General features: G+C 49.5%; 1 protein-coding gene across 2 annotated transcripts in view; it reads left to right on the plus strand.

Moving 5' to 3' along the window:
* The window catches only part of Tmem181 (transmembrane protein 181), a 51,018-nt gene that overhangs the window by 20,264 nt on the left and 8,215 nt on the right, over positions 1-22,539 (plus strand). For both annotated transcript variants that reach the window (XM_036168809.1, XM_036168811.1), the window contains exons 2-8: positions 2,985-3,088; positions 10,503-10,558; positions 12,576-12,666; positions 14,185-14,306; positions 19,186-19,296; positions 20,229-20,309; positions 21,964-22,063. In XM_036168809.1, coding sequence (XP_036024702.1) covers positions 2,985-3,088; positions 10,503-10,558; positions 12,576-12,666; positions 14,185-14,306; positions 19,186-19,296; positions 20,229-20,309; positions 21,964-22,063 — 665 coding nt within the window. The remainder of the gene's footprint in view (positions 1-2,984; positions 3,089-10,502; positions 10,559-12,575; positions 12,667-14,184; positions 14,307-19,185; positions 19,297-20,228; positions 20,310-21,963; positions 22,064-22,539) is intronic.

Genomic DNA, 22,539 nt, shown 5'->3' on the forward strand with positions numbered 1-22,539 from the left:
GTGCTGTCATAGTCCACAAATGGTTCTGAGCCTTCTAAAAACTACTTTCAATTCATAGGAGAGTGGCAAAGCTGACAGCCTCCCCTGGTCCCAGCGTCTCATGCGACCTGGCACATTTGTCTCAATTGGCATCATTAGCACGGGTGAGATCCTGTTAACTAACTCCGTTTACGCTGTTTCCACCACCCAATCCTTTTAGCTTTGTGCAGATTTTTGATTTCTACATGGAGATGCCCTGTGCGGTTGCCTAGAAACCATCCCTTCCTTTCAATATTAAATATATCCACCACACACACTGTGTAAAGAGACACCTGGGTCACCGAGAGGTGACAGGAGGGCCACATGCTCTTCTGCCAAGATTCACATTCCACCCGGGAGTTCCACCTCTCCAGACGGCCATTGCTGAGTCCTGTTTCCCAGAGGACTGTTTCCCTCCTCCCTCCCGGGAAGCCACAGGTGCTCCCAGAGCATGTCTGAGCCAGCTTGGCCAGGGCTGTCACCTCCAGCTCTCAGCGCCCCAGCGCCCCAGCTCCCCAGCTGTAAACCCAAGGTGTGAGCCGAAAGTCCCTGGGCCAGCCCCTCCTGTGTTGGAAGAGTCTGTGAGAGTCGGTTGGAGCTGGAGCACTGCAGACTGAGGGCCAGTTGCTTCACAGCTCTGCCTCTCCCAGTCGCCATTGACCGCCTACCTGTGTGTCCGTTCTAAATTCCTTTTGCTATCAAATGAAACCTTCGCGATGTAGTAACTGTAGTACTGGCTGACAAGAAAAAAAAAAAAAAAAAGCCTCCGTAGGATTGGGCTGTAGGCAAGCCTGTAGGACATTTTCTTAATTAGTGATTGATGGGGGAGAGGCCAGCCCACTGTGGGTGGGGCCATCTCTGGGCAGGTGGTCCTGGGTTCTAAAAGAAAACAGGCTGAGTAAGCCTGTAAACAGCACCTTCCATGGCCTCTGCATGAGCTCCTGCCTCCAGGTTCCTGCCCTGTTTGGGTCTCTGTCCTGGCTTCCTTTGATCGTGAACCGTGCTGTGGAAGCACAAGCCAAATAAAGGCTTTCCTCCCAAGTTGCTTTGGTCATGGTGTTTCCCCACCACCATAGTCATCCTGACTAAGACACAGCCCATTAGGTCCCACCAATCCCAAGAGTACATGCCATCAGCACCCGAAGCCTACAGCAGAGACTCCCTGTTTTGCTATAACCTGCCTGCCTAGTGTCTCCACTAATGTATTTGGTAAATGTTATTGATTGATAAAAGTTGATGATCCACGGTGGAAGATATCATCAAAGCAATATGAACCCGTGTACCTGGGCCATGCTCACTCGTGTTTAACCCAGAATAAACTCTCCCTTACACCTTTTGGAGTGGGAACTGAGTTTTACTTAGAAAGCTGGCTCCTTCCCAGAGGCCAGTTCTATCTCAGGGCCCGGATCTGAGCTGGCAGCACACTCTTACATCACCAGCTTCTCCTGTCTTGCCAACAGGATGGCTTATGGGTCTCTGTTAGGGCCAGAGTCCCAGGGCAACCTCCAGCCTTCACTCCATCTTTCACCAGCCTTCACTCCATCTTTCACCAAACGCATGGATAGTGGTCTGAAAGCCAGCCAGGCCACGTGAGTACTCGCTAGGTGGCTGCACGGGCCCTGCTCAGTCAGTGGTGCCACGTCAGAGGGCCAGTGGCTCCCAGGGCTCACCTTTGTGCGGAGACTGCCCAGCCCCATGGCTGACTTCCTGCCTGCCCTCTGGAGTCTCAGGCACATATGGAAGGAAGGGGTGTGTGTGTGGACTGTGATCCCAGGGTAACCTTACCCTGGGTCTCCAGGCCACGCCTCTGTCCGGGTTGACTCAGCCTTCCTGTGGTTTTTCAGCTTCCAAGTCAAGCAGTAGGAACACAGGTGTGGCCAATAGCAGCACACCCCAGCTCCTCCCTTGGGGGTCAGCCACCTCTGCTATCAACGCTGCTTTTCATTAGAGGAACTATCTGGAGTACCAGCGTTGTTCATGCGCTTGTGACACCGTGGCCCCCCTGGAGGCACAGTTTTGTGCCTACAGAGTCCCAGTGTTTTGCAAAGCTGAGGTATGCTACATGGAGTGCTGAACAGGAAACGTTTTCCTGTGTTTTTGTTTTAAAGATTTATTTTTCATTTTTAAATTATGTGTGCGCATGTGTGTCTGTGGTAGGGGATAGGGTTGTGGGGGAATGTGTAATTTTGCCCACTGAGACCAAGAGGGCATCAGGTCTCCTGGAGCTGGAGTTACAGGCAGTTGTGAGCCACCTGATGTGGGCCCTGGGAATTTTGCTAGAGCGGTATATGTTTGTAACCACGGAGCTGTCTCTCCAGTGTTTCTCACCCCCACCCCCACCCCCATGTTTTGTTCTGAGGGAATGTGCAGGTGCATGCTGGGATCAATCCTCTGAATAGCCTCTGTGTTCCTGTAGATCACAGAAGCTTGTAGGCCCCCTTGTAGGAGGAGTCAGCAGCTCTCCTGGGAAGGGTAGGCTGCTCTTCACCAGAGTGGGGCACTTCTGCTGGAAGAATCTTAAGCTCTGAAGGCTCTGAGCGTGAGGTAGACTAAGTGGAAATGCATGGTCCCTGGTATTCCCGGTCTGGGCATGGCAGTGATGGCAGTACAGTAGAGTCAGGCTCCTTGTTGGTCTGAGCTGTGGCTCTACTCTGGCAGCTAGAAGTGGGCCGTGTAAAAGGTTAGGTCACTTCTGTGGCGTGGTAACATTTCTCTTTGGCATGGGAACCACAGTGCGTTCATTCTCCAACCACGACGTCTGAGTGTGGGCTCTGACATAGAACATCCAGGTGACCCACTCGTGAGAGGTTACCGAGGTCACGGAGACGATTTAGTAAGGGGGGTGTGCAGCTGGTTTTGGAGCAGTGTGCTCCTGAGGGGAGGCAGGTCCGATGCAGTGGTGCTGGCCTGGGCGGGGACTGATGTGTGAGACCTGGCTGTCCTCACCCCTGGCTTGTGCCCCACAGGCTGGCGCCCATGCGGCTCTACACGCTGTCCAAGCGCCACTTGGTCCTGGTGTTCGTGGTCTTCTTCGTCTGCTTTGGACTGACCGTCTTCGTTGGGATCAAGGGTGAGTCTGTCTTTTCATCATTTTCCCATTTGCAGACACCTTGGTTTGGTGCTGCCCTCCTCCTCCCAGCCGGGCCTTCTCTCTGAGCCCACAGGGCAGAAGGTGGTCATGCATGTCTTCCCTGGAGGTGTAGCAAGCGAGCTGGGTAATGTAGGCATGCTGTTCACAGCAGCCACGGCGAACAGCCTAGGTCAGTTAGTGCAGGCAGCTTCTACTACCTGCCTTTTATTTGCCATATAATTTCTTCTTCTTTTTAAAATAAGCCAAGCTGGCTTTGAACTTGCTTTGTAGCCCACTCAAACATTTCTAGAGTCTTTTGTGCCCAAGGGGGGATCCAGAACCCACTGACGAAGGGGAGACAGGCCATGTAAAAGTCTAGGTGAATGCGACTCAGGGTGTAGGGGATTGGGCTGGGGTGTGTGTGTGTGTGTGTGTGTGTGTGTCTGTGTGTGTGTGTCTGTGTGTGTGTGTCTGTGTGTGTCTTCATGTGTGTGTCTGTGTCTTTGTATTTGTGTGTCTTCGTGTGTGTGTCCGTGTGTCTCTGTGTGTGTTTGTGTCTGTGTGTCTGTGTCTCCGTGTGTGTGTGTCTTCATGTGTGTGTCTATGTCTTTGTGTTTGTGTGTCTCCGTGTCTGTGTGTGTGTATTTGTGTTTGTGTGTCTCTGTGTGTGTCCGTGTGTCTCTGTGTGTGTCCGTGTGTCTCTGTGTGTGTCTCTGTGTGTGTCCGTGTGTCTCCGTGTCTGTGTGTGTGTGTGTCCTGATGTTATGTCAGCTGTCTTCCTCTGTTACTCGCCACCTTATATTTTGAGGCAGGATCTCTCCCTCGAACCCAGAGCTCCCCAGCTCAGCTAGTCTAGCCGGCCAGCTTGCTCTGGGGATCCGTCTCTGGGGCCCGAGCCCAGGATTGCAGGCAGGCCTTTGTACCACTCAGCGTTTACTTCGGCCCTCAAGCTTGCGCCTCAGGGTCTTTGCCCACTGAGCCATTTCCCCAGCCCCCCAACTTTCTTTTTTTTCACCCCAGCCTTGGTGAGAGTGTATGCTCCTCCGTTTCTTTCTTCCTGAGTAAGATAGCTGTTCACTGAGGCCAGTTTGTGGTAGCCTTTCAAAGTGATGGATGCACTCAACACAGTATGAATGCCATCAAGGCTTAGTTATATCCCAGGGGTATTTGTGCCTCAGAAAGCCAGTTTCTTAGTCTCAACTGAAGTTTAGACTGGTGAGTGGCTGGGGGTTAAAGTTAGATTAACCATGAGGCAGGTTTACCTGTTATGTATGCAGGTTTACCCATTACATCACTTACATTTCAATCTCATATTGGTGGGGAGGCATCAATATTGCATGTGATATTAGCCGCTTTTGTTTGGTCAGGCCACCTGTGTGGACCGCCCCAGACTGTTCCCAGCCTTTACTCTGAAAGGTTGATGCCCAGGGCCAAGACAGGGATGACACCAGGTTCTCTTCACTGTCAATCTTCTGGAAAACCAGAAACAATAAGAAACGTGTGTGTGTGTGTGTGTGTGTGTGTGTGTGTGTGTGTGTGTGTGTGTGTATCTGCATATATGTGTACCCACTATATTATTATAATTATATCTCATTACTGTATACAATTATAATATATATTTGTAATTATAAATAATTGTATTTATACTAAAGTATAAATGATTTATACTATAAATAATTGTTAATATTATTAGATCTAAGTATATAATATAAATATGAGATATAGTATATACTATATAATTACATAATATGTGATGTTAATTTTATATCTATGTAAACTGGCTCACACTATTTCAGAGGTTAAGGAATCCACAGGTCTGCAAATGGGAGCCAGGAGAGCCAGTGCATCAGCTGGGGCCCAGGGGCCTGAGAACCAAGAGGTTAATGGTCTGAGTCTCAGGTTACTACTGGAGACAGGGAGACCAGATTCTCCTGAGCGTGTCTGTCTAGGCCTCAGGAAGTTGAAGAGACCCGCTTTTCCTGGGTAGGGCGGTCTGCTTTATTCGGTCTGCTGGCTAAAACGTGAATCTTACCCGGAAATCCTCACAGACACATGAGAGCAGTGTTTGACCAGACACCCTGTGCCCCACTGAGGTTAACACACGAAACTGGCTGTGGTTAGCACTCTCTTCTTTGTTACTTTATGTGGCAATGCTACTATTGCAGAGTTCGGGGTAGTTTAATGACCATTGTGTTACTGCCTCATTCTGCAGATGGGGAAACTGAGGCCCAGAGTGCCAGTTAGCTTAGGGTCCAGGTGCTCCTGATGCCAGGTCTTAAGTCTTTCCTAGAAGCCAGAGTGTAGCTAGAGTTTTTCTTCCTGGCCCAGTCAGGACAAATCTCTCTTACCCGCCAGTCCCACAGTCACTCAGACCCAACCAAGAAAGCACACAGAGACTTATATTGTGTACAAACTGTATGGCCGTGGCAGGCTTCTTGTTATCTATTTCTTCTATCTTAAATTAACCCATTTCTGTTAGTCTATACTTTGCCACATGGCTTGTGGCTTACCAGTGTCTTTACATGTTGCTTCTCATGGCGGCGGCTGGCGGTGTCTCTCCCAGACTTCTATTTCCCAAAATTCTCTTCTCTCTTGTCCCGCCTATACTTCCTGCCTGGCCACTGGCCAATCAGAACTTTATTTACATAGAGCGATATCCATAACACCAGAGTAAGAGCCCACTGGTCTTGGGAGTCTTCTTGGAAGATGCCTCGCTGCCGAGTTGCCCTCTTCCTACAGGGAGACAGGACGTTGTGCTGGTCAAATTACATACCCTGCACCAGGGCAGTCTGAGTGGGAAGGCAGACTGCTGGCAGCAGGCGGGGGGCAGCCACAGAGGCAGCCCGAAGAGTTGGCATCACAAGCTAAGAATGATAGTTTTTCAAATCTACTTAAAAAAGAGTCTCACTGTGTAGACGAGGCTAGCCTCCAACTTGCTGTGTACATACACCAGGCTGGCGGGAACTCATAGAGCTCCCCCTGCCTCTGCTTCCCAAGGGCTGAGATGAAGGGTGTTCACCACCACACCTGGCAGGAATAACATGTTTTAAACAAATCCAGCCATAAATTAATTTTAAAATCATCTAAGGCCAAAGCCCTGAAGGACCAATCACAGTAAGAATCAGAGACGCTAGGGATTCTGGGAAGGAGTGTGCCTCCACACCTAGACCAGCCACAGCAGTAGAACCTGACTGGTGAGCTACTCTGGGATCCTGGGGTCTATTGGAGGCTTGTAACTTGCTGGGGTGGGCGGCTGGACATTACATTGTGACTGGTTTTAGCCAGTACGGCCCTTAGTGCTGGGGCAGACCCTCATACCCCTGCTGGCTCTAAAGCAGACATCCTTGGCTCATATTCTGAATTGGCCTGCGTATAGCTTGTAGGAACTGAGGTGAACAAACGACTCTGTGTCCCTAACTGGGAACCTGAGCTCCTCTCCTCCATTGATGCTTCTGGTCACAGAGGCATAGCAAGGCTAGGTGGCCATGCCTATGTACTCGGGACCACCATGGTTGTAAATCCCACCCCATCTAGCTAGCTCTTCTCCTCCCCTGCTCTTCATGGGTCTCCTCTTTTCCTCCTGGGAACCAAACATTGAACATTTGGAGAAACAAAAGGAACAGCATGATCGGGAAATTAGGCACTCACCGCACCTATCCGGAGAAACCACAGACCAGAGAGCAAAACCCAAGACCTTGAGCTAACACTGCCGGCTGTTCTTCAGCGTAGAAGTCAGGTAGCAACAGCCAACCAGGCAGGGAAAATGGAACCTCTGGGGAGAGGGCAACCTCTGTGAGCTCCAGGGCACCATAGTGTCATAGTTAAAGACAAAGCTGGCTCAGAAATAATAAAGTATGGCCCATCAAAAGAGAAAAAATTAACTATGTCAAGACTGTGTCCCTGAAACCATGTGACAGATCTGCTGGATGAAGGCTGTGACAGCGTAAAGAGTATGAGGAAGTTGTGGGAAGAGCCAGAGAGCAAAGCGTGGCCATGACGGGCATGCAGGGAAAGGGAGAGAAACCGAGCGGTAGTTCTGGAGCTGAAAAGGACCATAGTTGAATTGAACAGTTCACGGGACAGGCAAAGGGACCTGAAGGTAGGATGGTGGCCTGGTGAGGATGATCAGAGATAGTGAACAGAGCCTACGGGGGCTTTGGGCCACCATCAAGTAGACTGGTACTCACGTTATGAGTCTCAGGAGAAGAGAAGAGGCAGAACAGCTCCCAAATCTGATGAAAGGTGAATACATGTACCCAGGAAGCCTCATGAGCTCGAGTGGGTTAAATTCAGTCTCATACCTAGACACTGCAGATGAACTGTAGGAAGCCTAAACCAGCTGGAATCCTGACGGCACTCAGCGGGACTCAGGACAGACAGGAGAGCCCAGGGAGGTTGCCAGCTCTTGTCCCATCTCATTGTCCAGGGCAGAAGACAACCTGATGTATTTAAAATGCTGGGAGAGTTCTCAACCCTGAATCCTGCCCAGCAATATTGTTCTTCCAAAGTGAGGGGGAGAGGCTGAGTGTGGCGGCACACGCCTTTGTTTCCAGAGCTTGGGTGTTTGAGACAGGGCTGATGGTGTGTTTGAGGTCAGTCAAGGCTACGTAGTGAGACCCGTAGATGGAAACGTGGGAGTGAGAGTAAGACATTCCCAGGCAAACTGAGGGCTAGCTGCTGCCACCAGCCCTGTGCTGCAGGTTGCTGGAAGGGAGCCTGCAGGCCGAAACGCATCTAGTCCAGCAAAGGTCATCACAAAAGCTCCCGTTCTTCTCACACGAGTGTGAAAGCCACTTTCTGTTTCTGTGTTACTTAGAGGCCAGCATGTTTAAAAGTGCATAATGTAAAAGCTGGTATTATTGTATACTTGCAAGCCCATGCTTTGTTTCCCATATAAGAGACTAAATCATTAACATTATTTTATAGTTTTGGATACAAAATAACAAATAAAGACTGGCTGCAGCTCATTGGACTCCTTGACTACCTAGCATGTTCAAGGTCGTGGGTTTGTGGTTTGATCTTCAGCATACCCCCCCCATGATGTGCAGAGTGTGTGTGTGTGTGTGTGTGTGTATGTATGTATGTGTGTGTGTGAACTGCTTTATATTATCCGCAGTGGCTGTCCCTTAATTGGCAGCTGTCCTAATCAGAGATTTCAACTCTGCTGCTACTAGCAGCAGGTTGTCAGAAAGGGCCGCAGCCTGAGGGGATTCCATTCCCTCAGGCACCAACTCTTTCAAAGCCACTAAGGGAAACTTTAAATCTGAAGAACTCAGGATTTAATGGTGTAGGTCAGAAAGGCTGGATAGCAAGTAGCTAACCTTCTTCCTTTGCTGGCATCTTCCAAAAAAACCCAGCATCCTTCTCTCAGCCTCCACTTAAAAAAACCCTTGCCATGTGGTTTCTTCCCACCATTTCCTGTGAGCTACTTGCTGACTCAGCCTCCTGCTCACAGGTTAATTTTATTTAATCAAACACATCTTTGAATTGTTAACAAAAACAGTAGGAAAAAAAATGCAACACACTTTAATAATCCCCAACACAAATGTTCATAGATATATACACCTCCCCTCTATGGGTACACACACAACATACGCTCCACAACACATGTGTGCACTTGCGCACATACGCCAATATGGCACAGACTGTAATTTGTCTATAGAAGCCTTCTTGGCTAACCAAAGACAGCAGACAGGTTGAAGAGAATGGGAAGTCAAATATTCCAACAGATAAGTACCCAATGATTAACACTCACATTCTCCTTGTGATTTCTAAATAACCAAAGGCAAGGCCGTGGAAAGGTGTTTATATGCTTGTGTTCATAGGCGCATCATCCACGGTAGTTAAGATGGTGAACCAGTGTACATATCCATTGACAGATGAATGGATAAGGAAAATGTGACGTGTACAACTGAACATTATTCCATCTTTAAGATGAGGCATCAAGATGTTTGTGTGTGACAAAACCTTTCTGGGGAGACACTACGCACATTTACTCACCCTAGATAGGAATCCCGCAACAGACCAAAGCATGGGGTCCACCAAAGTCCAACTAGGCATCACTTACAGGAGCAGAAACGACTCAAACACAGCTGCATCACCAAGGCCCATCCCAGTAGGAGTGACAGCTCACAAAAGCTGGGAACCTGGAGCACACTGCACAGCCTCAGTTGGTCTAACCTCTTCTTCCAGGCAGCTGGTCTGGCCTCAGACTCAGCAGTTTTTCTCCCCTCTTTTTTTACAGCTCAGCTTCTCTTCCTTTGAGGAGGACTGAGCTTTTATTGCTGACTCTGGTGGGGAGGGGCCTAGTGAATCTGGTCAGTTTCAGGGACTTCCTAAAGGTATTTTGAGTTGTTCACCTTTCTGTTTCAAGAGCTTCCCTGCAGTAAACTGTCAACAATGGCCTAGTGAGTAAAACCAGTGGCAGCTTGCTGCCTAGCCTCACAACTCTGAAGGAGGACACCAGCTACCTTGAGCTGTCATCTGATGTCCACATGCACACATACAAATTGTAAAAAGAAAAAAAAAACTAGACAATTTAGACACATTACAGCATAAGTCATGAGGACATTATACTAAATGAAATAAACCAATCAAGGTACATGGAGAGGGTTACCAGGACAGAGGGAGCAGAGTGCAGAGTCGGTGATTGAAGCAGACTGGGTTTTACAAGAAGAGCTGCCATGATAGATGGCCACATCAGCACAGTACAGATGTACTTAATCCTGCTGAACTGTACTCTTAAATGTGCTCAAAATGTTAAGTCCTTTGTGTATTTTAATCACAGTAAAATCGAGGAAGAAAGAACTCAATAATGCATATCAATTTCAGGCTAGGCAGATGGCTTACACTGGCTGCTCTTCCAGAGGTCCTGAGTTCAATTCCCAGCAGCCACATGGTGGCTCACAGCCATGGTGCCTTCTTCTGGCAAGATATGGTGCCCTCTTCTGGCCTGCGGGGATATGTGCAGGCATAACACCATCTACATTAATAAATAAATCTTTTTTTTTTAAAGTCTTTTATTAAAAAATATCTATTTCAAGAAAGCCCTGTGTTGTTCTTATGCTGGAATATCTGTCACTTTATTGCCTCTGTTTACTGTTTCTAGAAGACTGGGTTAGTTGGATGAATGCATTAATTAGACTTCTTAGTAATGTTTCATTGGGGCCCTGTATAAGAGAAAGTCCTGTGGAGAGACCACCATGGCCCGTTGGTCGTTGAGCCTTAATGGGCATATAAGCTGTGTCACACAGAGCGGGCGACCGGTCTGTGACTGGACATTCTCCCTACTTAAAAAGTAAGGTGACCAGTACAAGAGATGATCTGTGCCGGATGTGCCAGTGTCTCTCACGTTTAAAACAAACCAGTGAGTTAACCGTTCTAATGCCTCCCTTCTCTCCTTTGTCACTCTTAGGACCCAAAGTGATCCAGACCTCTGCGGCTAACTTCTCACTGAACAGTAGCAAAAAGGTAAGAGGTTCTGTAAGCATCAGGTGGTTCGTTATAACCCGGGGAGTCACTGGGAGGTGGCCCCGCTGGGGAGGCTTGAGGGCCGTCCGCCCTTGCCCTGCTCTGGATTCTCAAGCAACACACAGTTCTTCTTCACGGTCGGGTTCTTGTCAGCTGAAATTCCCTTTTCCGGGGTCCTCGGTGTCCTCATAGGATGGTTGTGGAAGGACGTTGGTGTTCCCCCTGACGGAACCACAGCTCACTTCCAAATGGTGTAACCGGTTCTGATTGCTCGTGCCGGAAAATCCTGTTGCATTCACCATTTTAACAATGATTACTTAGGCATCTGACCCTTCCTTTAAAAAGTTTAATGTGTGTGTGTGTGTGTGTGTGTGTGTGTGTGTGTGTGTGTGTGTGTAGACCAGAGGTTAGCCACGGGGTTTGGTTTGCGATAAGAGTCCCTCACTGGGACTTGTGCTTGCCAGCTAGGCTGGCTGGCCAGTGAGCCCAGGAATCCTCCTGTCTCTGCCTCCCTAGCACAGAGATTGCAACTGTGTGGCACCCAGCCTGGTGGATGCCAGAGCAAAACTCAGATCCTCATGCTCACATGGGAAGCACTTTACGGACTGACCTTTGTGCTGTGTTTGTCCAAGTCAGGACTTGTTCCAGGTCGGTTCCAGAGGTAGCCGCTCTCTTTGGTTGGGATTTCCCCCATGAGCTCATCACAAATGAAAGTCTGCTCCCCGCTCTATAAATGTACCTTGATTTCTCACCACCTTTATGGAAAACAAGTCCCTTCGATTGGAGAAGTAAACAGTAGGCTCTCTCTCCGTGTCAGCCACACCCAGTCTCTGTAAACTGACTGTGCTCTGTTTTCACATCACCTAGACTTTCAGTGTCTTTGTCTGACCTCCCTGCTCCCCTGCCTACTTTCCAGGGTCTCCTCTTACGACTTTTTGTTTGTTCAGGCAAGGTCCCACTTTGTAGCCCTGGTTAGCCCGGACCTTGATGTGTAGCCCAGGCTGGCCTTGAACTCACAGAAATCTACTTGCCTCTGCCTTCCGAGTGCTAGGATTAAAGTAGTATGTCACCATGCCTGGCTCTCCTAATGATTTCTAAAAGGACAAAGGGAAAAGCTGTATTCCTTTAGCTGCTGCTGCTGCTGCCGCCTTGGAATGAGCTCTGGGTGGGCAGCCTTCAAGAGTTCTTTGCATTCCTTGTTGTCTTGAGCTCTGGGGCAGAGGGTCTGGTTTTAAAGAGCCCACCGTGAGTTTTCTTGACAATCATGAGTCTCATAGTCTGCCTCTCAGGGTCTCTCTCTGACAGTAACAGTCATCCTATGGAGCTGAGGGTTTCTATGCAAACATCTTGTTTCTGAAAAATGACACATTCCCCTCTGATAGCTTGCTTCTACTTCCCCCAAGATTTTCAGACAATTGTGGTCTCAGAAAGTTTGGTGGAGACCCTGACAGCCTGAAAACAAGATAAGACATTCACCTCCACAGTTGAGGCCTTCAAATCATGCTGGTTTTGGAAGTGTAGGTAGGCACCTTCACCAGCTCCCTCCACAGCCTCTGCCGTGGGACACTGCAGAGCGACCACACAGCCCTCTCATTTTCCTCTGCAGGAGGGGTAAGACTGCTCTAACACCAGCCAGCCACATACCCAGCCTACCGACGTTAGAAATGGTTATGGAGACGCATGGTGCCAGGGACATGAGCACTGTTCCCTGGTGTCCTTTACTAACTCATGACTCATCAGTCTGCCATTTCCATTTTCCCCCAGTGGCTTCCTCTGGCATTTAGCAGGTTCTGATGGTAGGAACTGCTGCCTAGAGTCTTGAAGAGGCAGGAAGGCAGTGCAACTGAGCCTTTCTTTAGGAGGCGGATTCCTTGTGCTCTACAAAGGAAAGCCACCCAGCTCTGTCAGGGCTCACGTTCCAAGCCGTGCGCAAAACATGTGTTTTAAACATAAAGATGAGGTGTTCAGGGAGTCTGTGGACAGGGCACGTGATGACTTGTTTTTTCTTTTGCTTCAGCTAAAGCCAATTCAAATACGTTCAAACCCACTGTCTACATATAACCAACAGCTATGGCTGACGTGTGTGGTCGAGCTGGAGCCCTCAGAAGGTATGCAGCCCGATATTGGGGATGGCTCATTGTGTCTAAAATAAACTCATTCTGAAGAGGTGGAAGAGACTTCATCGTATTGGGGCGCATGGTGGCTGATATGTGTAGACAGATGCCCATGACTTCCATGAGGAAAGATTGGAAGGTCTCTCCTGTGTCCCAGTGGGAGTCGGGATGCATCTCTGCGGGATGAGGACAGCTGAGCTCAGTGCAGAGTTGAGAGAGAATTATGTCCCGATACCCTGAGGCATTCTTTTGGTCCCAGGGATACTTGGTAATGAGTAGGGACAATTTGACATGGGAGAGGCCAGGGCTGCCCCTGAACGTCTTGGAGTGCACAGCTGTGCCATTCAGCAGTTGGGGTTCGGGGGAGGGGAGTTGCTGAGAAGCCCAGCCCTGGGGCACCATTGTTTTCAAAGACCAGCCTCTGCATCTCCCGGGACACAAGCGTCACTTCCTCCTAATGAGAAGTGAGGCTGGTCTCTGATCAGCTGAGGCACTCCAAGAAAGAATTTGGAGACAGTCCCTTGACCAGAGTAAAAGAAGTGAGAAAAGGCAAATTTAAGTTTTCCATCAGAACTTGCATGTTTAGAAGATGGTCTAGAGGAAGGATGCACACTGAAATGTTAATTATTGTTTTTGAGGTGGGATTGGAATTGTTCGGTGAAGCCACCTTTAAATACTTGTTTGTGGGGGGTGGGGTGCACACCTCTGTGTTGGTGCAGAAGCCAAAAGAAGGCATCCTGTGTCTTCTTACATCACCGTCTGCCTGTTCTTTTGACCCATGACCTCTCCCTGAACCTAGGGCTCACGTTTTCTGGGCTACATTGGAATCCAGAAAGCCCCAGCGATCCTCATCTCCACTATCCACGGAGCTAGGGTTGCAGGCACATGTGGGACACTTGTCCTGTGGCTGTTAGGATCCGAACTCCAGTCTTAAGTGGAAAGTGGAGACAGACAGACAGACAGACAGAGAGAGAGAGAGAGAGAGAGAGAGAGAGAGAAGATATGAGAATAGGTCAAAGGAGAATTTTAAGGGGTTGGTTCTCTCCTCCCACCATGTGGGTCCTTGGTGTGGAACTGAGGTGGTTAGCCAGGTTTAGCCGCTGAGCCATCTCAACAGCCTTGTTTTCTTTTTTATGATAAAAATATAATTCATTTTAATCAGAAATAGAGTTCTGATTATATCTTGGTGTAAATTAAAGAATTTATGTGGAGAATTAAAGGGGTAATTTCGTGGCCATGTACCCTTATGTGAAATGAAACAGATGGATCAGAAGTGCGGATTTAACATAACATAGGCCCTTCAGCAATGGTGGGAGGTAGCAAAGGCTTTCCTTTGCTGAATGATGTAAGACTTTCAAATGGGGTGGGGGGGGGGGTGGGGGTAGGGGTGGTAATGTAGCCTTAGGATGCTCATGGGCTATCTGTATATGTCTGTCAGCAGGTGGCTTTGCTGCTGGGAGGTGCCTGGTGTGGTCTCCCTAAATGTGGATACTAAGTTTCTTTCTCTTGTAGAAACATCTATTCAAACCAGCTTTTCCATGACTGTGCAAGTCAACGGTATGGCTCCAGATGGAACCATGATATACATTAACAACAAGGTTCACAATCGGACAAGGACCCTCACGTGTGCGGGGGTGAGTGTGTTTGAGTCCATACTCATCAGCTGCAAACACCATCACAGACCTGCTTGTCCAATAAAGGGGCACAGCTAGGTGAAGGCTTCAAAAATGGGTTTAAAAACATTCATTAGATTAGCATGCAAATAATGGGTATCCTCACGCAGTCTGCATGCAGACATGCCGTGTGCTTGGTTCTCATCTTTCCCTTTCCCACTGGCCCCCTTTACTCTGGTTCCCTTCCCCTACCCAATCCCCCCCCCTTAGGCCCTCTTCCTGCTTCCTTACAGCGTGTCCTGTCTCCTCTTTTTCCCATCTCCCTCAAGATTGCATCCCTCTAATGACCCGCATTCTGGTTTTGTGGCCTCTGCACAACATACACAGATACACACACGTGTAAACTCACATACATACATTTAAGTCTAGGTTTTGCATACAAAACACGCGTCCATTTTCCCACAACCCTCATGATTCCATGTTTTCTTCTGCTTACATAAATTCCATTGTGTATATGCGCTGCATTTTCTTTCCCTAGTCATCTGCTGATGGACAGCTGGGTTGGTCGCGTTGCCCAGCGCCTATCAGTGGCGTAGCAATGAGCGTGGATGTGCCAGTGTCTACGGTGTGTTGACCCAGGTCCCACCGGCATGTCCCCGGAGTGCTGTAGCTAGGTCACTGGCAGTTCTAGGTCAGTGTTGTGAAGACCCTCCACACTGACGTCAGTAGTGCTGGAGTCCACACCCCCACCAGCAGTGAGTACCCCCTTCTCTCCTCACACTCCCCTCCAGCATTTGTTGGAACTGGGGTGCTCCAGAACTCAGAGCACTTGTAATTTGCATTTCCCTGATGACTAAGGATGTTGGGCATTGACCATCTATGTTTCTTCCTTTGAGAGCTGTGTTCGGTTCTGGGTTTGGGTGTTTAGTTTTTGTGGCCCTTTATGTTTCCTCGATATTAACCCCTGTCTGAGGTGTAGGTGACACAGGCCACCCTCACCCAGCAGCGCCAGTCTGTGCTCCCTCTCTTCACCCTGGTGATGCTTCATTTGCTGCACAGGAGCATTTCATTTCATGGAATCATACACACATGCGTGCACATGCACACTCAGTCTGCCACAAACCCTGAGCCCATGTGACACTTACTGATTGCTGTTTGTAGGCAATGTGGAAGGCCAGGTCGCAGATGAACCTCTGCTACTGTTCAGGGTCAGTCTTGATCACGGTGGCTTTGGGTGGTTTATATTGGGTATTGAATGCTCTGGTCCATCTGTGGATGGGGGACAGAGGGCCCAGGCCTCTTGGGGTCAGCGACCACTGTTTTAGCATCTGCTGTGGGATACATCGTGTGGCTGTGGGATCCAGCATAAGAATGAACTCTCACACCTTTATTCATTGATACTGTATTCTGTTCAGAAGCAGCTAACTCAGACCCCATCCCTGCAACAGCCAGGAGCCACATCAGGACTCAACAGGTCTCTGGCAGCAGGGGCACTGGGAGAGGGTCAGAACAGGCAGGGTGTTGATTAGAGGCCTAAATAGACAAGGAATGTTGGAGTGGGTTGCAAGGTTTCACGCTGAGTACCTTCTGCATGTCACTCATTAAATCCTCACAGGAGGTCCACGGGGCAGAAACTACTATCAAATTCTATTTTATAGAAGAAGAAACAGAGGCTTCAAGAGGTCACAGCCATTGTCCAGGTTGACACAGATACTAAGTGGGAAGGACAGGATCTAAGCTGGGGTTCTTTTATCCAGGAGCCCGCGTGGCTTTAACCACATGCATCCTGCCGAGTTACTGACAGTAAGAATACTGCTGATTTCTCCTGGCAAGAAGAAATTTGGGCAGAGAAGGACTCCTGTGCAGTGGCTAGTCCCCTTCTCGTCCTGGTTCCTTTCTGTTGACTCAAAGGGTTCAGAACCCCGGCCTGAGGGTGCTGAGCTGTGCTGGAGGGGTGGTTCTTTCCAGCCGAGTCGTGACAGTGGGGGCCCTCTCACCTCAGCAACCACAGCCATACCCATCACAGACAGGGTGGCATCTTGGGAACTAACTGACCCTCACCCTGGGTCCTTCTTCCCACCTAAGCAAGCAGCCTGAGTCAATTTCTGGAACATGGTATTGTCTGTGGGGGATTAAGCCCTTCCTTCCGGCCTGTTCTGGGAAAGTCTTCCAGGATCAAGGTCCCCCATGTCCTTACCATCCTGTGTGCGGGAGGCACTGGGTCAGTCCTGCTGAATAATGAGAATAACAGGTGTGCAAGTCCCAGGGGCCTCTTCCCAGCCCCAGGCAGGAGTGAGCGAGATCTCCCTTAGCCACCAGAGCGAGACACACGCTGCTCACTGTGACCGGTTACCATGACTTGCCCGTCTGAGGCATTTCCCAGCACACAGGACTTTCAGTTCTTGGCCTCAAGAAGAGCCGCTGTCAGGGGGCTGGCTTCCATCGCTGCTCCTGGGATGTGCCCACCACAGCTGTCTTCAGAGTGGTTCTTCAGAGCACCTCTGTGGGGCCTTCCTGCCTGTCTGGGTAGCCCTGCATCAGATTACACTGGTCACTATTTGGGAACATCTTCCTCTGTTCCTTAAGCACTCTCCTCATTGCTCCAAGGATATTGTCCTGACTCAAGGAAACAAGGAATTTTTGTGTTACGTGCATATCTGCCGTCCTCTTATGCTTTTGAATTTTTTTATTTTGCGTGTATGTGTGAAATGTATGTGTGTGCATGTTTGCACACATGGGTGTATAGGTCAGAGGCTGGTGCTGGTGTCTTCCACATCATCTGCACCTTATATATTAAGTTAGGTCTTCTTGTCTGAGCCCAGGGCTCAGGAGAAGCAGCCTTGCTTTAGGGATCCTGTCTTCTCCGGAGTGTGGGATTACAGGAGGCAAAGATTTGAAACCTGGTCCTCATGCTTCCTGGGCAAGCGCTTTCTCCTCCCTAGCCTTTGTTGCTAATTTGATGTCAAATGAAGAAGCAACACCAGCACCCCGAGGTGGTGAGGAAGCCTTGGTCCTTTCGCCGGGGGCTTCGCAATCAAACAGTATGGTTCGACCCTGGGATCTTTACTGTGGTATCTATGACAGTACACAGGAACTGTGCATAGCTCCTGATAAAAAACGCCTCTGGCTCATGTGAAGGTCATTTGCTGCTCTTCCAGATACCCAAGTTCCCTTCCAGGCAGCAGCATCAGGTGGCCCACAACCTCTTAGAACCCAAGCTCCAAGGGACCTGATGCCATCTTCTGGCATTTTTGAGAATGTACACACACACAAAAACACAATATGAAAATTACAAGGATTCTTTTACTTGTAAGAAATGTCTCTGGCTGGGGATGGTGGCTCATGCCTTTAGTCCCAGCACTCGGGAGGCAGAAGCAGGAGGATCTCTGTGAGTTTGAGGCCAGCCTGGTCTACAGAGCGAGATCCAGGACAGGCACCAAAACTACACAGAGAAACCCTGTCTTGGGAAAAAAAAAAAAAAAAAAAAAAAGGATGTCTCTGACAGCCAGGTGGTGGTGACGCCTTCAATCCTAGCATTCAGGAGGCGGAGGCAGGTAGAGCTCTGAGTTCCAGGCCAGCCTGATCTACAATAGCTAGGGCTAGAGAAACCCTGTCTCGAAAAAATACAAAAAAGGAAGGAAGGAAGGACCGTCTCTCTCTCCCAGAAGGTGTACCAGTGTACTGCTGAAACTGAATCTGCCCTGAGTCCTTATTGACAGCTGTGACTAACAGTCCCAGCAGAAGGGGGAGCTTAGCTTTGCTGGGGATGAGAACCACACCTGTGGAGAGGGCAGGCAGCCAGCACCCAGGAGGAGGGAAGCCACTCGGGTAGGAAGAAGCCACAGCTGACTCCTGCTTTGACTTGGGAGAGGCTTACGTCGAAGGGCTCCTGTGCTCTCCGAGCTGGCTGTGGAGGGACATGCTGCAGGCTGCGTGTCCAGCCTCTGCTCACCTTCAGCCCCTGCACACCCTCTCCTCTGTGCCTTCCTTCCGGTCCCTTAGAATGAACAGCGCTAGTGGTCGCCAGCCCCTCTCCTGTCTTTTGCTCTCTTCTCTCTAAGGCTTCTGACGTAAAGTACTGGCCTGACTTCTAACCCCGACTTCAGACACTGGGTGCTGGGTGTGTTCTGACCGCACTGTTGGGAGCCACAGTGACCGTCACTGGCACTGGCCACACTGCCTTCCCACAGGGGACTGCCACTGCCCAGATGAGGGAGCAGTGTTGAAGGATCTTGTGGCAGGGTCGGAGCAGAGCTCCGATGGAGAGTGCCTGCAGGCCTCTGTAGGCTACACATCCACGCCGCGGGGCGGGGGCAGGGTCTGCCGTGTAGTGGGGCCCCAAGTCCTAATCCTGAAGGCGAGAGAGCGAGACTCAGCAGACTGAAGCGTCCACACTACCACCCTCACAATCCACTTACCATTGCTGGCAGCTCTTGTTGCGGGGAGGGGAGTAAGGGAAGGAGATCCGTGGAGGGAGTGGCAGGCTGAATTCGAGGAGAGGAAAATACATTACTCATAGACGGCGCATGGTCACGGCACTGCAGAGTGGGCCCAGGCCTGGCAGGCTCCGAGGCCTGTTCTGCTAGCTAAGTTTGCCATTGCCTGTGCAGTATCGACTTTCCAGACGAGCCAGGCTTCTGTTTTTGAGTATTCTATGCAGGTGATGTGTTATCTTTCGGTCATCCGCAGTATTGATTCTGATCACTGTTAGTCATGAGATGCCCACTGGGTGTCTGCTTTCTAGGAACTGTGCTTGGCCGGCATGTGCCTTTCTCTGAGCGTTTGGCAAGTTCTGAGATGATGCGTTCTGCTCATCTGTTGTTGGAATGAGTCACTTCAGGTTTGTGGGTGGGAGGGTCCTTTCCACTTGCTTTTGCGACGTAAACCTCCTTTCTTTCAGAAATGTGCAGAAATCATCGTGGCCCACCTCGGCTACCTGAACTACACACAGTACACGGTGACCGTGGGATTTGAACACCTGAACCAGCCCATCAAGGAGATGAACTTCACAGTGAGTACGCAGCCAGCTGTAGCTCCCTTGTTAGGTGGCTGGGTACATCAGAGCCTCATACGGTTTATTTTGGAATACAGTTGTTTAAGTCTGTGAAACCAGGAATAGCTTTAAGCAAACAGCACAGAAATTGGAGAAGCCAGGGCTACTCAGCACAGCCCAAGCAAGCCAGGGCCCACTCAGGCAGCACAGCCTACATGACTACTGGGATTGCAGAGTCATATTTATATAGTTACTTAAGTATTTTAGGAAATACTTCTCACACTTACATGTAACACAAGTCTGTTTTCTTTTCATGTAAAGATTGGCATTTTCTGGTGAAGATTGGCAAGGCTGACTTTTGATAGAAAATTTAAAATTCAAATGCTCTTATAGTGATTATAGAATAATTTATCTGCCAGATTCACTACTTAAAGCCATTTCAAAACGTTCTTAGTATTTAAGATTTTTTTATCTGTTCTTTTTGTTTGTTTTTGTTTTGTTTTTTGAGTTAAGGTTTCTCTGTGTAGCCCTGGCTGTCCTGGAACTCACTCTGTAAATCAGGCTGGCCTTGAACTCACAGAGATCCAGCTGGCTCTGCCTCCCAAGTACTGAGATTAAAGACGTGTACCACCACCTACCAGCTTTTTATCTGTTCTTGAATATAGAAATAAAATTTGTTAAAATCTTACAACATTGTGAGAAAACAGAAGGAAAAATCTTTTTTAACTCCTCAGTGATGGTTACTAATAGTTGGGTATGCCTCCCTGTGCCCTCACCATGGAATAACTGTTTCTGATAGTCAGGTGTTTTCCCTTCAGGTGCAGATCTGACTTTCAGTGTCTTGCACACTCGAATGCTCACCCACACAGACACACACCCTTCCCATCCCCACCCTGTCCACCCCTCCACCCACCCACCCCCAATACACACCTCTCTGTTTCCTGTTTCAGTGGAAGACATACAACCCTGCATTTTCCCAGCTGGAGATCTGGTTCCGGTTTGTGTTTGTGGTGCTCACCTTCATCGTCACCGTGAGTATCATTTGCCGGGGGTGGGGGTGGGGGGGTTGTTCTGGGGTGCTCTGACCCAGTCACTGGGGATGAGGCTAGTCTGTGAATCTGTGAAGTTCCTATCGGTACAGAGCAAGCACCCGGGAGCTTTACCCAGACTCTGGGCAAGGCCCTCCTGTGGTCCGGCTGGGTATTACTAACCAGTCTGTGTCACCGAGGCACTGTGCTCCTAAAGAATGGATGCTGAATCATTCCCTGAGTATTTCTGTGTAGTGTAAGACTTGTTGTTGACCCCTGGTGTCTAGTAAATAAATACCCATCGTCATAATGTAATGTAAACATCATTTAACCCTCGTGCAGTGGAGTTGGCCTTGTTCGAGGGACAGTCACAGATGCACCTTTCTCTTGGGTTTTTGTGTTTGGAAAATCATTCTGGACATTTGAGTTTTTGGACTTTTGAAGGAAAAGTTTGCAGAGAAATGAAATGGTTCTGCAAATACAAGCTGCTGGTTCATTTGGGACCTGAAATGTGTGCCCATAAGCACACTGACTTTGGGGGCAATGTTAGCACAGAAGGGTACCCAAGAAAGCCCAGCCGTGAAAACGGGGATGTAGAAATGGGAGAGGGAGTATGCTGTGCTCAGCAGCTGATTGACACCTGACAGCACGTTCTGCTGTCTGAAGCTGTGCACCCTCCTGCTGACAGGGAGTGGAACTCGATCTGCACCGTGTGCAGGGATGACCTCTCTACTGACATCTGCAGCACCCTTGGCATACTGTAGACCCACAGTGGGGAGCAGGACACAGGCATGTCCTGAAGGTGTGGGTAGAGGCAGGCCCAGACCCTTGAATCAGGCTTAGGGTGGCTGTGCCAAGCCCAAGGCCGTGGAGAATGAAGTAGACCACTGGCTTGTGATTGGTCTCTCAGAAATCCTCCATATATATATATATATAGAAGGCTACCTGATATCTGGATTCTCTTAGGTCCAAGATGGTAATCACAGCCCTAAGTTTGTTCTTAAATGGAGAAGGGGCCAGAATGTCAGCAGATAAAAAACACAATCCACAGGCCAGGAAATTCAGGAGGCCCAGAAAATTATTGGTTTATATTAGATGGCAGGGAAAAAAATAACCTGTGTGTAACACATTGTACAGTGTTTGAAAACTGTTTAAGGACATCTCTCCCAAGGGCTCTACACATGTGGAGGTGTGTGAAAACATGCTCAGCCTCTGACTGTGGCATGGCTTTGCCTCTTAGCTTTTCCTTGGGGATCTTAATATCGTCCTTAGTACGTGGTGCCATCCGTCAACTGCCCTGCTGGGTAGGTGACCTGGTGGCATCTCCAGATGTGCTGTGCTCTGGGAAGTCTGGTGAGCCTCCATGTGGGGGCAGGCCTGAGTGAAGCCGCCCAAGCAGAAATGCAAAGGGTAGGCACGTTTTTCTGTATGCAGAGACTTCGCGGCCTTGCGGGAACAGCGCGTGACCCATCTCGCCTGTGGCCCCATGCAGCAATTATACTTTTGTGTCTTGGCTCTCACTGACGGCTGGTGGGACCTCAGGAGTCATTTTAACCAGTGGATCCTGCCTGGCGCCTGCCTCCCTGACGGGGTGAGGCTCACCCTGCTGGGTGGGGGGACAGGGCCAGCAAACAGTCACCTGCCGTTTGCTTTGCAGTGCCTGTTTGCACATTCCCTGCGCAAGTTCTCCATGAGAGACTGGGGCATTGAGCAGAAGTGGATGTCCATTCTCCTGCCACTGCTGCTGCTCTACAATGGTGGGTACCCTCTTCATCTCAGAACCCTCCCCCTCAGGCTCAGAGCTGGCAGCCATCTTGAAAGGTGGCCCGGTCCCAGAGACCCCAGGATTGTCAGCAGGGCATCCCTGGAGGGATATGCTGAGGCACACTCCCACTCCCCAGGCACCATGTTGCACAGCCATAGCAGATGCTTGGATCCTGAGCAGACACAAACTGCCTGGATAGTGAGAGCCTGGACGAGCTGCAGACTCAGCAGTCTCGGGACTTGGCCGGGCTGCCTCTTCTTCCTCTGTCCCCATTACAGAAAGCATTTGCTTCCTGAGCTATGGCACTGGGAATTCTCAGGCTGCGGGAGGAGCTGACACGGGCAGATGGCTCCCTCTCTGTTAGGATCACTGCTTCAATCTGCTCAGTGGCTTTCAGACATTCAGAAAACAAAATGGCCTTTGGCGTGCTCCCTGTCCTTCAGTTCTGTCCGGGGGAAATGCGATGAT

The sequence above is a fragment of the Onychomys torridus genome, chromosome 19, assembly GCF_903995425.1.
Source record: "Onychomys torridus chromosome 19, mOncTor1.1, whole genome shotgun sequence".
NCBI lineage: Eukaryota > Metazoa > Chordata > Mammalia > Rodentia > Cricetidae > Onychomys > Onychomys torridus.